The 16040-nt window shown below is 41.3% G+C and overlaps 1 protein-coding gene across 6 annotated transcripts in view; it reads right to left on the bottom strand.

Moving 5' to 3' along the window:
• Positions 1-2240: 2240 nt before the first annotated feature.
• The window catches only part of LOC111230413 (F-BAR and double SH3 domains protein 1-like), a 29134-nt gene continuing 15334 nt past the window's right edge, over positions 2241-16040 (bottom strand). For 4 of the 6 annotated variants that reach the window (XM_022757151.1, XM_022757154.1, XM_022757149.1 and 1 more), the window contains 12 exons: positions 13186-13281; positions 12850-12966; positions 11879-11983; positions 8622-8777; positions 8394-8519; positions 6414-6497; positions 6185-6329; positions 3788-3888; positions 2885-2998; positions 2629-2749; positions 2498-2553; positions 2241-2394 (listed from right to left, as the gene is read on the bottom strand). In XM_022757151.1, coding sequence (XP_022612872.1) covers positions 2344-2394; positions 2498-2553; positions 2629-2749; positions 2885-2998; positions 3788-3888; positions 6185-6329; positions 6414-6497; positions 8394-8519; positions 8622-8777; positions 11879-11983; positions 12850-12966; positions 13186-13281 — 1272 coding nt within the window. In that variant the 3' untranslated portion in view covers positions 2241-2343. Of the gene's footprint in view, positions 2395-2497; positions 2554-2628; positions 2750-2884; positions 2999-3787; positions 3889-6184; positions 6341-6413; positions 6498-8393; positions 8520-8621; positions 8778-11878; positions 11984-12849; positions 12967-13185; positions 13282-16040 lie in introns of those variants that run through there. The other 2 variants (XM_022757150.1, XM_022757153.1) reach the window with 2 other exon arrangements.

A 16040-nucleotide genomic window follows, 5' to 3' on the forward strand; every position in this document is an offset into this window, starting at 1 on the left:
ATGTGAGTGATTCTTTGTTTGTATTTTCATAGTCTAGAGTTTTCTGTTTGTCAAGTTTGTAGCAACTTTTGTAGCCTCCTTGTAGAGTGATTTTCTATTGGTTTATTCCTTTTTGTTTTAGCAGATTTGTCCCTCCATTTGGAGGGGTTTTTGTTTATTAGATTTTTTCCCCATAGTATAATTTTCATAGCTGTTTTTATTTGTCACTCTCTATTGAGGGAGGAATAGTTACATAAAGTCTGCCTAATTGTCACTCTGCATCTGAGTCCTCTTTCAAGTCCAGGCCTGACAGAAGTCTATAGCTGAAAGTATGCTCAAGTGGTTATATTTCAAATACATTGAAGTTTTGAAGGATTTGAAAATCTTCTCCATTCATTTACATTGTATTATTATTATTTCAAAAATTATGAATAATATCAAAAAGTTGAAGGAAAGGATACATCTCCTGAAGAAGTTGAACATTTTGATAGTTGAACAGTTATATGTAGCACAAAGTATGCAGGAGTAGTTAACAACTGAAGGAAAGTGAAAGGAGGATCTCAAGTTTAACACCAGTGGAGCAGGTTAAATTCAATATGTCTGCTGCTGTATTTAGTGTTGTTCTGTCCAGTCTGAACTGTCATCTCCCTCTATGAGTACTAACTTGTAAACAGCTTTCTGTCTGTGTGTCTGTCTATCTACCTGCCTGTGTGTGTCCGCTCAAATCCGTTAACATGGGCGCGGAGATGAAAATCAACACGTTCCGAAGCTGCCATGCATCCAGTGTGCACTGGGTCTAACCCCACTGCATGTCGACATGTTGCTATTTCTGAACAGAAACCAGTAGACAAGCTGTCCCCTATGTTGAAGACTGAGGTAGGCCTGGCCTGTTTATTTTATTTAGAGGTCTGAAAAATGCAACTATGAGTTTACTTTTTGTTAACTGTTGGCTATTTTGGATTATTTATTAGCGGAGAGCAGAGGTTTTCCTTACAGTGCTCTTGGTGCTGGAGGATTCAGTGTGTGTTTTCGTTTTATTAATCTGTTTATACATTAGAAAGTCTGGCTACTATTTGCTATTTATTTTAAGTTACAAAATATTTTCCGACAGGGGAGATCTAGGCTATTATGCAAGTTCTGCACATGTAAAAATTAACCCTTTATGGAAAAAAAAAATTGTTGTATTGGTATTTTTTTAATTAACTGTTATCTCTCACTATTAATACTAACTTGTAAACAGCTTTCTGCCTGCCTGAGTGTGTGTGTGGCTGTGTTTTTAAACATCACAGAGATCAAAGAGTCTCTTAATGAACTGTTTTGAACACCTGTGTCTGTTCAGCTGTCTGTGTCTACAGAGCTGAGTGAGATTTTGGCTCAGCGAGCCTCTCAAACGACTGAGGCTCAAATTTCTGAAAAAACGGTACCTCATATCAGACACAGGAACTGACCATGACTGGCACAAGAAAATGTGTAACAAAAATGTGGAAACAGGAGCGAGTTACCAAAAAGGGTCAGTTCTGCTTTTCTTGGGAAATCAGCTCCTGAATTTATATTGCAGTCAATCAGAGAGGTGGAGGGTAATCCCATCACTTTGAGGCTCATGTTCAAATTCTGTAAGTGTCTGTGCTGTGAAACAGCACAAATCTGTCTACTACCTAGCACGCAGTAATGTGTTAAGACTGAAATATGTGGCCAGGAGGACGAGTTACACAGAATTTTTTCAGAGAGTTCTATAGCTTTTCCCACTCTAGCTGTGATGTCATCCACTTGAAGTTCAAAGAGGCTGAGGCTGTTTTCAAGGATTTGAACATTGTCTCAATTCATTTGAACGGCAAAAAAATATGATAAAAAGCTTAATATTTCAAAAACTGTTAATAATACAAATAAAAAAATAAAAAAAAATAGCAGGAATGTCCTGAATGAGCTGAACGTTTTGATACTTAAGTTCCAAAAACAGGATGGAAATATTTGAATAACAGTGTGAATACCTCAGCATGTGGGCTAGAAAGTGTCTAACTCGGGTTTTTCTGCTGACCTTGTCCATAGCAGCTCATCACTCAGCTTCTGTCCCAGTGCTCCTGCTGCTTCTCCAAACTGGCAGTGTGTTGACTCAGACCTAATGCAGACAACACACTGACTATAGATATTCTATTATTCTGTCTGTTTATATCATAGAGTGTGAGCTAAATAACAAACACCTCTATATACAAATCAAAACATGATCTCTCATTCACACTGTATTCAGATGTATCATCATTTATTCTATGTAGCTAATACATAAGAAGTCTCACAGAGTTGGCCAGAAGAAAAAAACAATGACAGATACAAACAGTTTGGTCACATTAAGGTGTATCTGCCGGTGTCTCAAGGCTGAGGTGAAGGCTTCCGAGCTGGAGGAGGAGGCGGGGCTCGACACTGGAACAGAACAGATGGAAGAGAGAGAGGCGTTCACTGTCACTGATCAACATCCGCACACAGACGCATTACATCAGTGTTAAAGAACTCTGCTGTCACGTACTGGTCTCAGCCGACTGCTGCAGAGGTCTGGAGACTTGTGGCTGCTGCCCTCTGACTCTGATCAGAAACACAAAGACAGAACATTAAGACCTGAATCTGCAGTTCTGATAACCACAGTCTGACTCCACTCACCTGCTGTATTGTCTCTGGGCCTGTCCACACAGCTGGGGGGAGTGGCACTGAGAGGTGGACTACAGCCAGGAGAGGAGGGGATTGGGGGGGGGGGCAAGGGCATGGTCGGGGTGGGGAGTGGCTGGAGATACAACAAATACAGAAGCATCAAAACCAGTAAACAATCAGATAAATGGAGAAATAGTGTGTGGCTCCTGAGTCCTAATCACCCAGAGAAGTCCAGATTTACAGGAAACCACAGACAGTCATTCCTCACCTCTTCCTCCTGCTTTACCTCCTTCTCGCCTTCATTATGTACAAGCTCCACTACTAATGATGGAAAGACTCCGGTCCGACCGTTCAGCTCTCCCTCCCAGAAACCGTCGTCCACCTGAACCACAGTCCAGAGGTCAAACAGAGCATGTGCCTCGTGAATCATCTAAACTCACCATCCACTTACTGGCTTTATTCAGAGTAGGGCGTGTCACTTTTTATTTGAGTATTGTAGGCTGCAGTCTAAGCACATCAGACCTTTTGAAGTAGTTTGCCTTGTAATCCAGCAGAGGGTGCTCTGTCAGCTTGACCTATTGACCTATCAGTAAACTAAGCTAATGATAATGCAGTGTTCTTTTTGTGAAAATGAAAATGGAGGACAATAGGGAGCAGAGGCGTCCTGAGCAGAACACAACACTAAAACATCTGAGAGGCAGCAAGTGTAAGTATTTTGGGTTCTACACCATGGATGGCAAAGTCACAAATAAAGATAAGGCTGTTTGTCGATTTTGTAAAAGGCAGCTGCCTTACTCTACAAAGACAACAAATCTCAATCAAAGGGTGTGGGGTTATACGAATTGGGGGTCATTTAGAATTTTTGAAAAAGTGACACAGCTTTCAGCCACATCTCATGGCCTTCAGCTAGAGTCGTCTCAGTTGTAATACTGCAGTCATGTGATGACAACTTAAACTCAATTTGCTGATGAAGGCTGTGTGATGTGGTTGAAAGCTCTATAAAAGATCAAGAATTAACTCTCAAACTGACTCGCCCTGTACCTGCTCCTCTTTACAGGACAGGTGGGTGTGACAGGTGAGTCTGACAGGTGAGCCTCACTGTTCTGTCATGACTTGGTGTAGAAACACAGACTCTGGCAGATCTAGGCTTTTAATTTGAAATGTACTGCACCTCTCCATATCGATAGCGGATCAGGTGGATTAGCGCCCCCTCCTGGAAGGACAGCTCCTCTGCACTCTGGGCCTGATAGGAGTACAGAGCTTTGGCCAAACCTGAAACAGATCACAGCTGTATCATATGACCATCGAATAACACTACATCATCACGCGTGTGTGAATGTTGAAGGTGTGAGGATCAAACGGTGCAGATATAAATATGATTGGACTGGATGTCTCAGCAGTGTGTTGTAGTAAATTTTCACTAAAATATACCATGCATTATAAATATACTGAATATTAAACTTGCATAATCCAATGGAATAGATATACTTACAACTGAGGTTAGATTTGTAAGTGAACCAGCTTTACTGAAGTAAGATTGTTACAGAATGGAACCTGGAGGGAATAAAGTTAAAAAAAAAATGTTCTAAAGGCCCTGGGAGCAATTGTGTTGGAGTAGCAGCCGTAGCGAGGCCAAGATTGAGGATAGACGAGGGCCTTAGGTTTAGGGTGGTGGAGGGGCTCTTGGATGCCTGGTCATACTACATGCCTTTGCACAGGAGTCTTAGATAGGGTAGAAGAGGGGCTTCTGGACATGTGGTCCTACTACGCTACCCTGGCAGGCCAGGTTTGGGGATTTCCACACAGGGCTGGATATCATTGCTCCCAAGGCGGTGATAGGTACACTTTATAAAGTGATAGTTCTTTCTTAGGTAGAGAACCCACGTAAGAAAGAACTATATATGATTGTACACAGGCTTTCTGTCTTCAGTTCAGATCCGGATCTGATCTCGCTTTTATTCTTGTGAAAGAATTCATTCTATTGCATCGGACTCTGATCATCTCCAGTGACTTCTTTTTTTAAACTTTTTTGACTCCAGTAAAAGTGCAGTATTGTAGAAAGTTAAGCGTTGGTGAAGACGTCTAGACTTAGTCTCTGGCCCGGACCTGGACCTTTTTTCCTCCAACAAGTGGATGTCTTTAAATGGGACATTCAGCGTGGACAGACCTGGATCAGTTAGGTGAACTCTTTATTCTGAATGATACATTTTTGATTGATTTTGAGTATGTTGCTATAAGTTAGCGGGTCCCTGTATAACCAGAGTGACAAAGCTCTGTGTCTGTATTCTCTGCAGAAATTCAAACATGTTCCTGGTGGTTGTCCCTGGTCACCAATCCTGTTTGTGATTCATGCATTTCATGGACAGGATTTCAAGGTGGGGGAAGGAGTGCGTCTGGTTTGGGGATCTCAGAATTCCATTCCAGTGAGTGTGAAGTGGTTGGGATGAGGGTCAGAACCTTTAAGTCTGAGGCCATGGTCCTCTGCCAGGAAAGGGTGGATCACTCTCTTTAGGTAGGGATGGAGTTTCTGCCCCAAGTGATAGAGTTAAATATCTCTGGGTCTTGTTCACAGTGAAGGTAAGATGGAGAGGGAGATGACAGGTGGATCTGTGTGGCATCAGCAGTAAAGCAAACGTTGTACTGGACCATTGTGGTGAGAGGAGCTGCGCCAGAAGGCAAAGCTCTCCATTTACCAGTCGATCTATGTCCCAACACTCACCTGTGGTCATGAGATCTGGGTAGTGACCAAAAGAATGAGGTTCCAGGTGGCTAGAATGGGTTTCCTCTGCAGGGTGGCTGGACTCACCCTTAGAGATAGGGTGAGGAGGTCGGAGCAGAGCCACTGCTCCTTCACGTCGAAAGAAGCCAATTGAGGTGGTTCGTGGGGGTCTTGCTTTGGATGTCTTCCAGGCACATCCAACTAGGTAAACCCAGAACACACTGGAGAGATTATGTACAGTATCTCATCTGAGCTGGGAACACCTCAGAATCCTCCAGGAGGAGGTGGAACACATTGCTGGGTAGAGGGACATCTGGAATACCCTGTTTAACCTGTTGCCATGATGACATGAGCCCGGATCAGCAGCAGAAAATGGATGATAAAAAGATATTTTTTTTATGACAGTTTAATATTTACAGTGTAATATTCATGCTGCTCAGTGTAAATTGTTAAGTAAAAGAACCTACATCAGCAACACAGTGTTCCTGTGCTCACAGTGTTCCTGTGCTCCTGTGCTCTCTCACTGTGATGTGATGTTAAGGTGTGTCTTCAGCAACTACAGGTAGATTTACTATCTCCCTAAACAGAAAGACTTTCTGTTAAAGTAAGATTGTAGATGAAGTTCATCGTGTTTTATTGTTCGTTCCTTCATCTCTGATGATGATGATGATGACGATGGAGCTGTGTTTTAAGAGGGAACCTGCAGCTGATTTTATTTGTGGACTTTGGGACAGAGAAAAAAGTTCTGTGCTAAAAATGTTCTGTTGGAAGAACACACACACACACACACACACACACACACACACACACACACACACACACACACACACACACACACACACAGCTGACCTCTGCTCCCTGCCCTCGCTTTGTTCCCAGAAGATGAGGTGGAGCTGAAGGAGCTGTCCAGCTGGGCATCGCCCTCTGCTGGTAGACACTGGAACTGCACAAAATGCTCAGGAACATAGCCCATCTGTCCACAGGAGTTACACACCTGCACATGGACTGAGACACAGGTGAGACACTGGATAACACACACACACACATCATGATCAACCAGCAGCAGAGCAGCTGATACCTTCACCCAGTCCTCCATGTCTCCATCTTCAATCACCTGAAGCTCTTCCCCTTCCATGATTGACAGCTCATCTGATTGGTTGGCCTGAAGGAAATAAGATGCTTTTGTCATGTTTATGAATTCTTCACTGAAAGACGACATGGTCTGCTCACTGCTTCTGTTAAGTATATTCACTTGTTCACTGTGACACTGGATGTGACTTCATGTGACTAAACAGATTGAAACTTCAGATCAGGCTTAGACAGACTGCTGAAGGTCGTGCTCACCCTCACACTCAGGTTGAGCTAACAACAGACAGTCTTTTTCATGTTCTCCAGATAATATATATTTAAACAGATCAGATTGTGGAGAAAACTAAAGGCAGCTCTTCACCTTCTTCCTCCTGGTTGATATTGTCGTGTGACTGAGGGCTTCACAACATTTCTTGGGCTACAGTGGAACAGTCTAAATAATCTCCTCTCTAACCACTTCTTGAGCTCAAGATGTGAAGGAGAATTCATAAGGACTTAGGAAAAGAATCTGACTGCACTTTCACAAGGATTTTTTTAAACTAACTGTATTTATTAAATTAAAATAATAATTAAATAAAAATAAGAAACTGAGCAAGAAATCAGAATAAATTATATTTAGACATAAGTTTATAGTTTCCTGTCATAGGTGCTTTTGACATTTCAATAAAGAGAATATTAATATTTAGGTCTTTACATAATGGGAGGAGATTTAGTGAAACAACATTTATGTGTAGGCAATAATATGTTGTTATGAAGATGATACTGTTAACTAGAAATTCAATTTGCTTGTTCCTTATTCAGTGAGATTTGGGCTTCAGTCGATCAGACAAGGAGTTCCATCAGTTCTGGATTGTGTCACAAACACAACAACTACTTTGTATCTACATTTATGTGGGTCTGCTATGGTTAAACTACAATGGTGCTTTGCTTCATATGTTGCTGCAGCAAGGAATTGTGGGATTGGATTTCTCCTTTCCTTTCGTAAAGGAAGCTGCAGTGTTTCCTGTGCTAAAGGAGATAAGATAGGAAGCACTGAAGCTCCTTTCCTTATCATTTAGAGAAGTGGATCAGCTCTTTTCATGGCTGCTGCTCAGAAACTTCAGCTCATTTCACTCAGCTGGAACCTTTCTCAGAAAAAAAGACATTTCCACTGGATCCCTGGTCTGTGAGTTCATTTTACTTCCTGTTTCTTTACCACAGCAAAGAGAGGAGTGAAGCTGCCATGTTGATATATGTGATAAAGATGTGGCTTGGTATATTTTCAAGAAAAATGGAGGAAGAAGAGGTACAGAAATGTATCTGGGGTGTAATGAGCTTATTGTTGTGGACATTTGAACCCTGGAGAAGAGACAGGATCTGGAGATAGACATTTAACATGACAAACATCCCCAGAGGAAGAGGAAGAGGAGGCAAAGTGTGAGGTAAAACATGATGAAACATGTGAATTAGTGACTTATGGCCAGAAAATGTGTTTTGTGTGGTCAATGACCTTTTGACCACTAAAATGTAAAAACTTCACCCTTGAGTCCAAATGCATGTTTGTCCCGAGATATCACGGTCACAAGAATGAGACAGATGGGCAGATGTGTCTGGCCCATGCTGTTGTTTCATTTTTTCTGTCATCATGTTGGTCTGTTGGTGTTAACATGTTTCCATCAGAAATATTCTAGATTTCCTCCATTTTCACAATGAGCTGATAAAATGTAGCAGAAGGAAAAAAACTCCACTTTGAGATCCGAGGATGAGGATCTGGATTCAAACACACTAGGAAGAAGTTCACAGAGAACCAGGAGCTCAGTGTAGCTATGGATGTTACTGAGCCACATTACTGTGGACAGGATAAAAATCACTCAGCAGTGCAGGTCATGTTAAAATCAGCCCCCCACCCCCTACAGACAGAAGTCCAGTGTGAGGTTTGCTGTAGCACACAGTAATAATGTGTGTGAGTGGATATCTGAGTGGTCAGTACCTGGTAGCTGTAGATGACTCTGCAGGCTGCAGGAAATACACACACTTCTGAGGCTGACACTGGATCTGTGATTTCTCCGTTCTCATCATCATAGTCCTCAAAGTCAGTCAACTCAAACTCCTCCTCCTGAAGACACACAACAAACACAATCAACATAAACACAAGACACACAACACAAACAATAAAATGTGTGTGTGTGTGTGTGTGTGTGTGTGTCTGTCAACGTACTGAGAAGTCCTCAGTAGACCTCCTCTGCTCACTGAGCCGCCGCTCTCTCTCCAGTTCCTCCTCTGCCTGGCTCATGGCGTCGTGAAGCCACAGTTCAGTTCCTGTGACTCTGACTGAGAGCAGAGCCAGACGAGCCTCAGCCTTCACCCTGCTGAGCTGAGGCAGGACACAACAACACACTGAGACACACACAGCAGCTGGCTTCTGTTCTACACTTTGATATTAGCAGTCAACAGTGTGTGGATTCTTCATTCTCCATTTTGTTTCTGAATGTATTTATCAGTGATATCCTGCCCTCTGTTTGAGTTTTTATTTAGTTTCTGTGTAACATCCTCATGTGTAAAACTTGCACTGTGCGCATATCACAGGACACTCCAGTGTTGTTGTAGTCAAGTCCTGCAAGACTTCAGACAAGTTGTTTAGAGAGACCCATTATGGCTAAATAAAGTCCACCAGTTTCAAGTAATGCCAGTGTCACTCTCCTTCCTGCATAAGTAAGCCTGAGAGCAAACATAACATGGTGTCAGAGTAGAGGTTCATTACCCACTGACCGAGAAATGGAGATGTATAGCGTACCAGCACCCAGGATGGACTGGGATTCACCGAACAAGCCGGAGGCATGGCGCTGTTTCCAACAGCATGAGGAGCTGGTGTTCACCACGCTTCACGAAAAGCGCAAGGAAAAGTGCAGTTATCAACTTTTGTGGAAAGGGGAGGAGGGGCGAGATGTGTAGAAGACCTAGACACTCACAGAAGATGGAGCTAAGAAGCTACAGACATACTATGATATAAGTACACACAATACCTGATGCCCAAGTCCAACTCGATATATGCTAGATATCGTTTCCACAAGAAAATGCAAGGGAGCAGTGAGACATTTGAGCACTTTGTAACAAAGCTAAAGCTGCTACTAAAGACTGTGGATACCCAAACAGTGACAAAATGGTCAGAGACTGCATTGTGGAGATTGGGGCATCACAACAGAAAATGAGGTTTAAAGTAGACACTGGTGCAATGGTAAATACCCTTCCAGAAAACATATTCAACAAATGTTCCAAAACACCACCTTAAAGCCACCTATACATAAGCTCACCACTTATGGAGGAGCGTGTTTTACAAAGTTTTACAATGTTGATGCCAAAGCCAAGGAAAAAAAAGAAACCAGTCAAGTGTCAAATGTGGTCAGACAAAGCAGGCCTGGTCGGGCCGACTTGTAACCCCTGAAGCCTGACCTGTAGCATGGTCTTTTGTCTTCACCCCTGGAACAAAGGAAACAGCACTAAAGGCCGCCCGACAGACTCCCAACTCCCAGCATGCTCCATGTTTCACATCTGAATTGAATTCTGGGGAGTCCCAAACTCACACTCCTCATTGGCAGAGGCTATCATCTTTCAGATCACGTCTGCCATCTTGTCAAACCCCCCCCCCCCCCCCCCCTCCCCCCCGAACAGGGGCACACACATACACAAAGTCACACACACCACCTGCATGTGTTTATTGTATTGCTGCGTTTTCTGTATTTTTAGTTAGTTGGATGATTGGTAGAATAGTGTCTTTGTTGATTACTGTGAAAATTAAATAAACATTGTTGTAGTTTAAAGAGAAGTCATTTAGTCATTATTGTGCATGTTTATTGTGACCTGTCAGTCACTTGTAGTCGTTGACCCCAGGAGTTAAGGTACATTAAGTTAACTACTTAGGTTGTGAGACTGCAACCTGGTTTGGTTATCGTCCCGGTCTCCAGGTAATGCCCCGTATTATTAATTAATATTAATAAGTTTAATAATAATAATTAATAATTTCTTAGTAAATAATTTATTATATTTAGACATGATAAATCATATTCAATAACCAAATACGTACCAGATCAAACAACAGGAAGTCAAATGACCACGAGATATACAAGGAAGTCAACTTCAAAATAAAACAGGAAATTAAACAAATGTCCAAACATGACTGGTTTGTATGTCTGAGAGTTCACAGCTGTACTACTAATACTTTACTCATCATCTCACTGGAAGGAGGGAAATATTAATCATTATAATTAATCATCATTATTAATCATCAAGGTGAGGAAACGTTAAGGTTAAACAACCTGATGTCAACTCAGCAGAGGATTATAAAAAATCAAGGTGGGAGATTTAAACTTTGCTATATTCTTACTGCTGTCACTGATGTTTCCTTTGTCTCAAGTATCAGCCTGTCTCTCACTGATCAATAGAGAATCTATATCTATACAAGTGTATTCAGTGTTAAGATATTTTGCCTCTCTCTATTAGAATGCCTACTGTATCAATATGAACATGTCATTTATAGCGGTGCTGCTTACACCTTGATGGAGTTCTTTGATAAACAGGAACAAAAACAATTTTAGAGACCGAGCTTTGTTCTTAAAGAGGGTCAACAAAATACTTGGCTTTAAACCCCCTGCTGCCTCTTCATCCTCTCTGTCTCTGCTTCATCTGCTGCTCTGATATTAATTTTTTTTTTTTTACTGATACATAATGTTTTATGTGACAAAATGTTAATTATGTTTAAGAAATAATACAAATTCAAGTGATTTATGAACATTGTTTAATATTTACTCCTTTCAGTTCATTAATAATCAGAAACTCAGATTTGAAATCTGAGGTCTTAAGTTTTGAAATTTTACAATTTTTCTCAGTTCAGCTCACAGATGATTTTATAGTTTTGCTTTTTGGAGATACAGAGATCAGCCTCATATATCATCCTATACAGAGTCATTCCTGTACAAATCCTGTTTAAATCATTGTCTTACAGTAATCAGTTGTCCTCTTACATGACACACAAGGAAGAAGAATTTAAACTGTTGTCTCCTGCAGCCCCTCAGCTCAGACACTTCTCACTTACTGTACGAGGTTTGTGGAGACACCTTGTAATGACCATTCTCCCCACACAAGTTCACTCGCTGCCAAAATGTTAAACTGGAGGAGCTGAACTCCATTAGCTGCAAAAGCAGAGAACTGAAACATGTTGTCATGTTGTCTCCCTGTATGCGTACTAACTTGTAAACAGCTTTCTTTTTCAGTGTGTGTGTGTGTGTGTGTGTGTGTGTGTGTGTCATACTGTAAATAGTGAAGCTGTTGTTTCATTACTTTATATATACACAGGTCAGTTAGGTCTCTGAATGAGAAATAGAGCAGGAAAGAAAATCAGCTATGATAATCATCTGCTTGTGTTGATTCTGATTCTGTTTTCATCTGTAAATGGGGGGGGGGGTAACTTGAGTTAAATACCTTTGCTTTGCGCACACTGTCCTGCACCTCTGCTATCTTGTGCTCCACACTGAACCCTGTATCTCCTGACAGCAGCTTCAGCCGACTCTTCAACATCTGCACAGCCTGCCAGGACACACACACACAAACACACACACACACACACACACACACACACACACACACACACACACACACACACACACACACACACACACACACACACACACACACACACATATAGTATTTTTTACTTAGGTATGTGCATGTCTATGCATATATAAAATATGAACCAATTATAAATAAATCCAGAAATAATGTTTTACTCCATGATGGTGCATGTAAACTCTTGCAACTTCATGCATAACTTTTATGTGTATGTATACATTTATTTGTGTTTTTTCTGGGAAAACGAGTAGTCAGCGGATGTGGGAGGGGTTAAGCCCAGGAGAGCTTTTCTCTGTGTATGTGTGAGTGTAATTGTTCCATCATGCCTTAGGTTTTGTATTTTGTGCATTTTGTGTTAAGGACCCCCTTCGAAAATGAGATGGTTCATCTCAAAGGGTTTAAACTTCTAATAAATGTATCAACACATACAACACATGAAGCTCTTCATGACACAGAACATCAGATAACTAGACTTCAGTACAACTTTACTACAAACACTTTAATACCAAATATCTAGCAGATAATTCTTTCAGATGAGAATGTTTAAATGAGTGAACAGCAGTGAAGAGAATATGAGGAGTGAAGCTGATGAAGATGATGCACAGTTGTTACTGAGAATCAGGATGGACCAGTGACACTGACGTGCACACCTTCAGAGACAGAGATAATCTGAACAGGAACTGAGGTCACACACTCAGAGCTCAGAGGTGTGGTCATGACTATACATGAAGTATGTCCTCAGGAGGTTGTTATACTACAGTGTGATGTAAACAGGAAGTGGCTGAATAAAGCCTGAGCTCAAACCAGCATCATCTCTGTCTCACCCTCTCTCCATGGGTGAGGATCTTAAAGTCTTTGGCAGCTTTCGTCACCCATTTCTTGGCCTCTTTAACCAGACAGCTGCCAGCCTCCGACACATACACCTCCTGCAGAGAACAAACCTGCACACAGGAGGGACACACACTCTCAAGATGACATCATTCAGCTTTCACACTGTGCTATTGTTACTGTGTGTGTGTGACTGCATTATGTTCTGATGCACACACTATTTTATCTAATGACGGTTCTGTGGCAAAAACAAAAATACAATGATACAAAATATGAAATGGTCATAATGTGGTTTTTATTACTGTCTTTTTAATAATAATACACACACACACCTTGTCAAATGGAGCAGGTTGGAAGGTGAATTCAATCGTTTTGCTGAAGGAAACCGATTCTCGTAGAAACTGCTGGATGTTTTTCTCTCTGGTCACCTGACAACACAACAACTAATCACAGTAACCATCACACACACACAAACTATTTTCCCCCAGTGCTCCCCTCAGACTGCACTCACCTGTTAGTTCAAACATCCTATTTATGTGTTGAATTTCTCCCTGGAGGTCTTCACCACTGAGCCTCTCACCTCTCCCCCCTCATCAGAAAACATTTCTTTCTGCTTACCTTTTTCTCCCTTGTCTGTCATCTTCCCTCAGACCCCTCACCCCCACCCATATGTCCTCTTGAGACAAAGTGAGACATGTATTATGTCTGGTTTCTCCTGTGGGGGATATCGCTCCTCACATTCCTCCAACCTGAACAACCATACAGGTTGTTTTTTCAACCTTCTGTCACAAAATTGTGCACCCTAGTTGTGATGGTCAAAATTATAAAAACAACGTGGACTGTATCAACAGCAGCATACCTACCTTTGTCGCCATGGTTATTATAATAATGACCATGTCTCGGTTAGGTTCAGTATAATTGATTTGCGATTTGGGTTAAAATAAGTACTTCCTCAACATTATACAATCTTTGTTGACATGGTTACAATAATAAGAACATGGTCAACTTTGTGGATGGAGATTGAGGATAGAAACAACATTAGAAAATTCCTGGAGTAATTTTGAATGTGTCTGCTGCTTGGTGCATGTACTTCACTCCTCTCGTTTCAATCTGTACAAAGGACGTTACTTTCAGTTTCATTCATGTCGTAGAGACTTATCCTGACACTGACCTCAGTCACTGCAGTTGTCACTGAAACATGTTGTTGTCATGTTGTCTCCCTGTATGAGTACTAACTTGTAAACAGCTTTCTTTTTCTGTGTGTGTGTGTGACAGTGTGTGTATCTGTTTGTGTGCATCTGTCTGTTTGTGTGTGTTAGTGTGCCTTTCTATCTGTCTGTGTGCCTCTCTGCTTGCCTGTATTTATGAGTGTTTCTGTGTCAGTTAGAATGACAAACTGAAATTAACTGCTGAATGCTTCCTGATTACAACTGGACTGAAACATTTTTCCAGTGAAAACAGTTTAGAGGTGTGTAAATCATTTCCTGTATTTAGTGTTGGAGCAGTCTGAGTTACACAGATTTTTTCCATATAAAATTTTCAGCTGCTCCCACTCTAGCAATGATGTCATCCACTCTAGCCTTGGACATTCCATGCAATACACAACCATTATAAACTCAAAAATGATCGGAAAAAAGCATAAAACTAAAACTCTGATAACTTAAAAACAGTTGAAGATATCAAAAAGCTGAATAAAAGCTTAATAGCTGAAAGACTTGTCTACAGTTCAAAGCTTAAATGACGTCTGTAGCTAAATTTTCAAATTCTGTATTCTGAAGTATTTAATGTTTAAAGAAGCTGAAGTTTTCAAGGATTTGAACATGGTCTCCATTCATTTGAATGGCAAAAAAAATCATAAAAACATTAATATTTCAAAAATTATAAATTATATCAAAAGCTGAATACGTCCAATAATATATAGAAAAAGCTGAACATTTTGATATTGAATGTTTTTTGTAGGACAAAGTATGAGGGACTAGTTAAAGACCATAGAAAGGTGGAAGAATTAAGAATAACTAGACTGCTGAAAATGCGTGTGAATGCTGAGAGCTGAATGAGATCACTGAAGCAATGCTGAAGAAGTTGAAGCAACTGCTGAAGCATTGCTTAAGTAGCTCAAGCAATTGCTGAAGCAATGCCAAAGTATCTCAAGCAATGGCTGAAGATTAAAAGCAGAAATGGTAAGCTGGAGGTTGAATGGTTGAAAAAGGTCTAAGTTGTTGTTGTAAAAGCACAAAACTGTACAAAACTGTACAAAAATGTACATAATGTACAAAGCAGAAAAACATGTTAGTTGGAAGCCAAATTGGCTGACAAAAAACCTAAGAAAGAAGAAATGTACAAGCAAAACTTTTAATGTCACACCAGTAGGAGATTTCTGTCACAATGCTAAAATAGTTGAAAATGCAGCTCATATTAAATTAAGTACTGTGCTTTGAAAAAGTAGATGCCAAAATGTTAACTTGGAGGAGCTAAACTCCATTAGCTGCAAAAGCTGAGAAGTGAATCATGTTGAAAGAGTTAAAATGTCACAGCCTGTTTCTCAGTGTTTTTCCACTCACCCTGCCTCTGTCTCACTCTCCACTCTGCCACAACTCCTCATCAGCCTCACTGTTCTCACCTGTTGCCCCCAGCTACACTCCATCTCCAATCAAGCCAGTATATATGCATCCCCGGTTCACTCGCTCTTTGCCAGATTGTTCTTAGTATCATGCAAAACTTTCCAGCATTCATCCCCGGACTGACTTCCTGGTATCTACGCTGCTCGTTCCTGACCATCCTGCCTCGTCTCTGCCCTGGTAAACGCCTCAGCCTTCTGTCCCTGACCATGAGTTCTGCCTGTGCTCTTCCTGTTCCCCGTCTACCTGTCCCTGTGACTGTTTGGCGTTCTCCAGCTCCGACGTCGCAATGTGAGTGCCTCCTTGCTGGTTCCCTGATCCTTCGTCTGGCTTTGATTACCCGCCTTGCTGAATAATCACTTAGCCAAAACTCTTGTGAACAGTTTAACAGTAGCATGATGTCATCCACTCTAGCCCTGAACATTCCGTGCAATACACACCCGTTATATGAGAAATTATCTGAACATCGTGTGTGTGTGTGTGTGTGTGTGTGTGTGTGTGTGTGTGTGTGTGTGTGTGTGTGTGTGTGTGTGTGTGTGTGTGTGTGTGTGTGTGTGTGTGTGTGTGTG

Source organism: Seriola dumerili, unplaced genomic scaffold (assembly GCF_002260705.1).
Source record: "Seriola dumerili isolate Sdu_G_001 unplaced genomic scaffold, Sdu_1.0 BDQW01000264.1, whole genome shotgun sequence".
Lineage (NCBI taxonomy): Eukaryota > Metazoa > Chordata > Actinopteri > Carangiformes > Carangidae > Seriola > Seriola dumerili.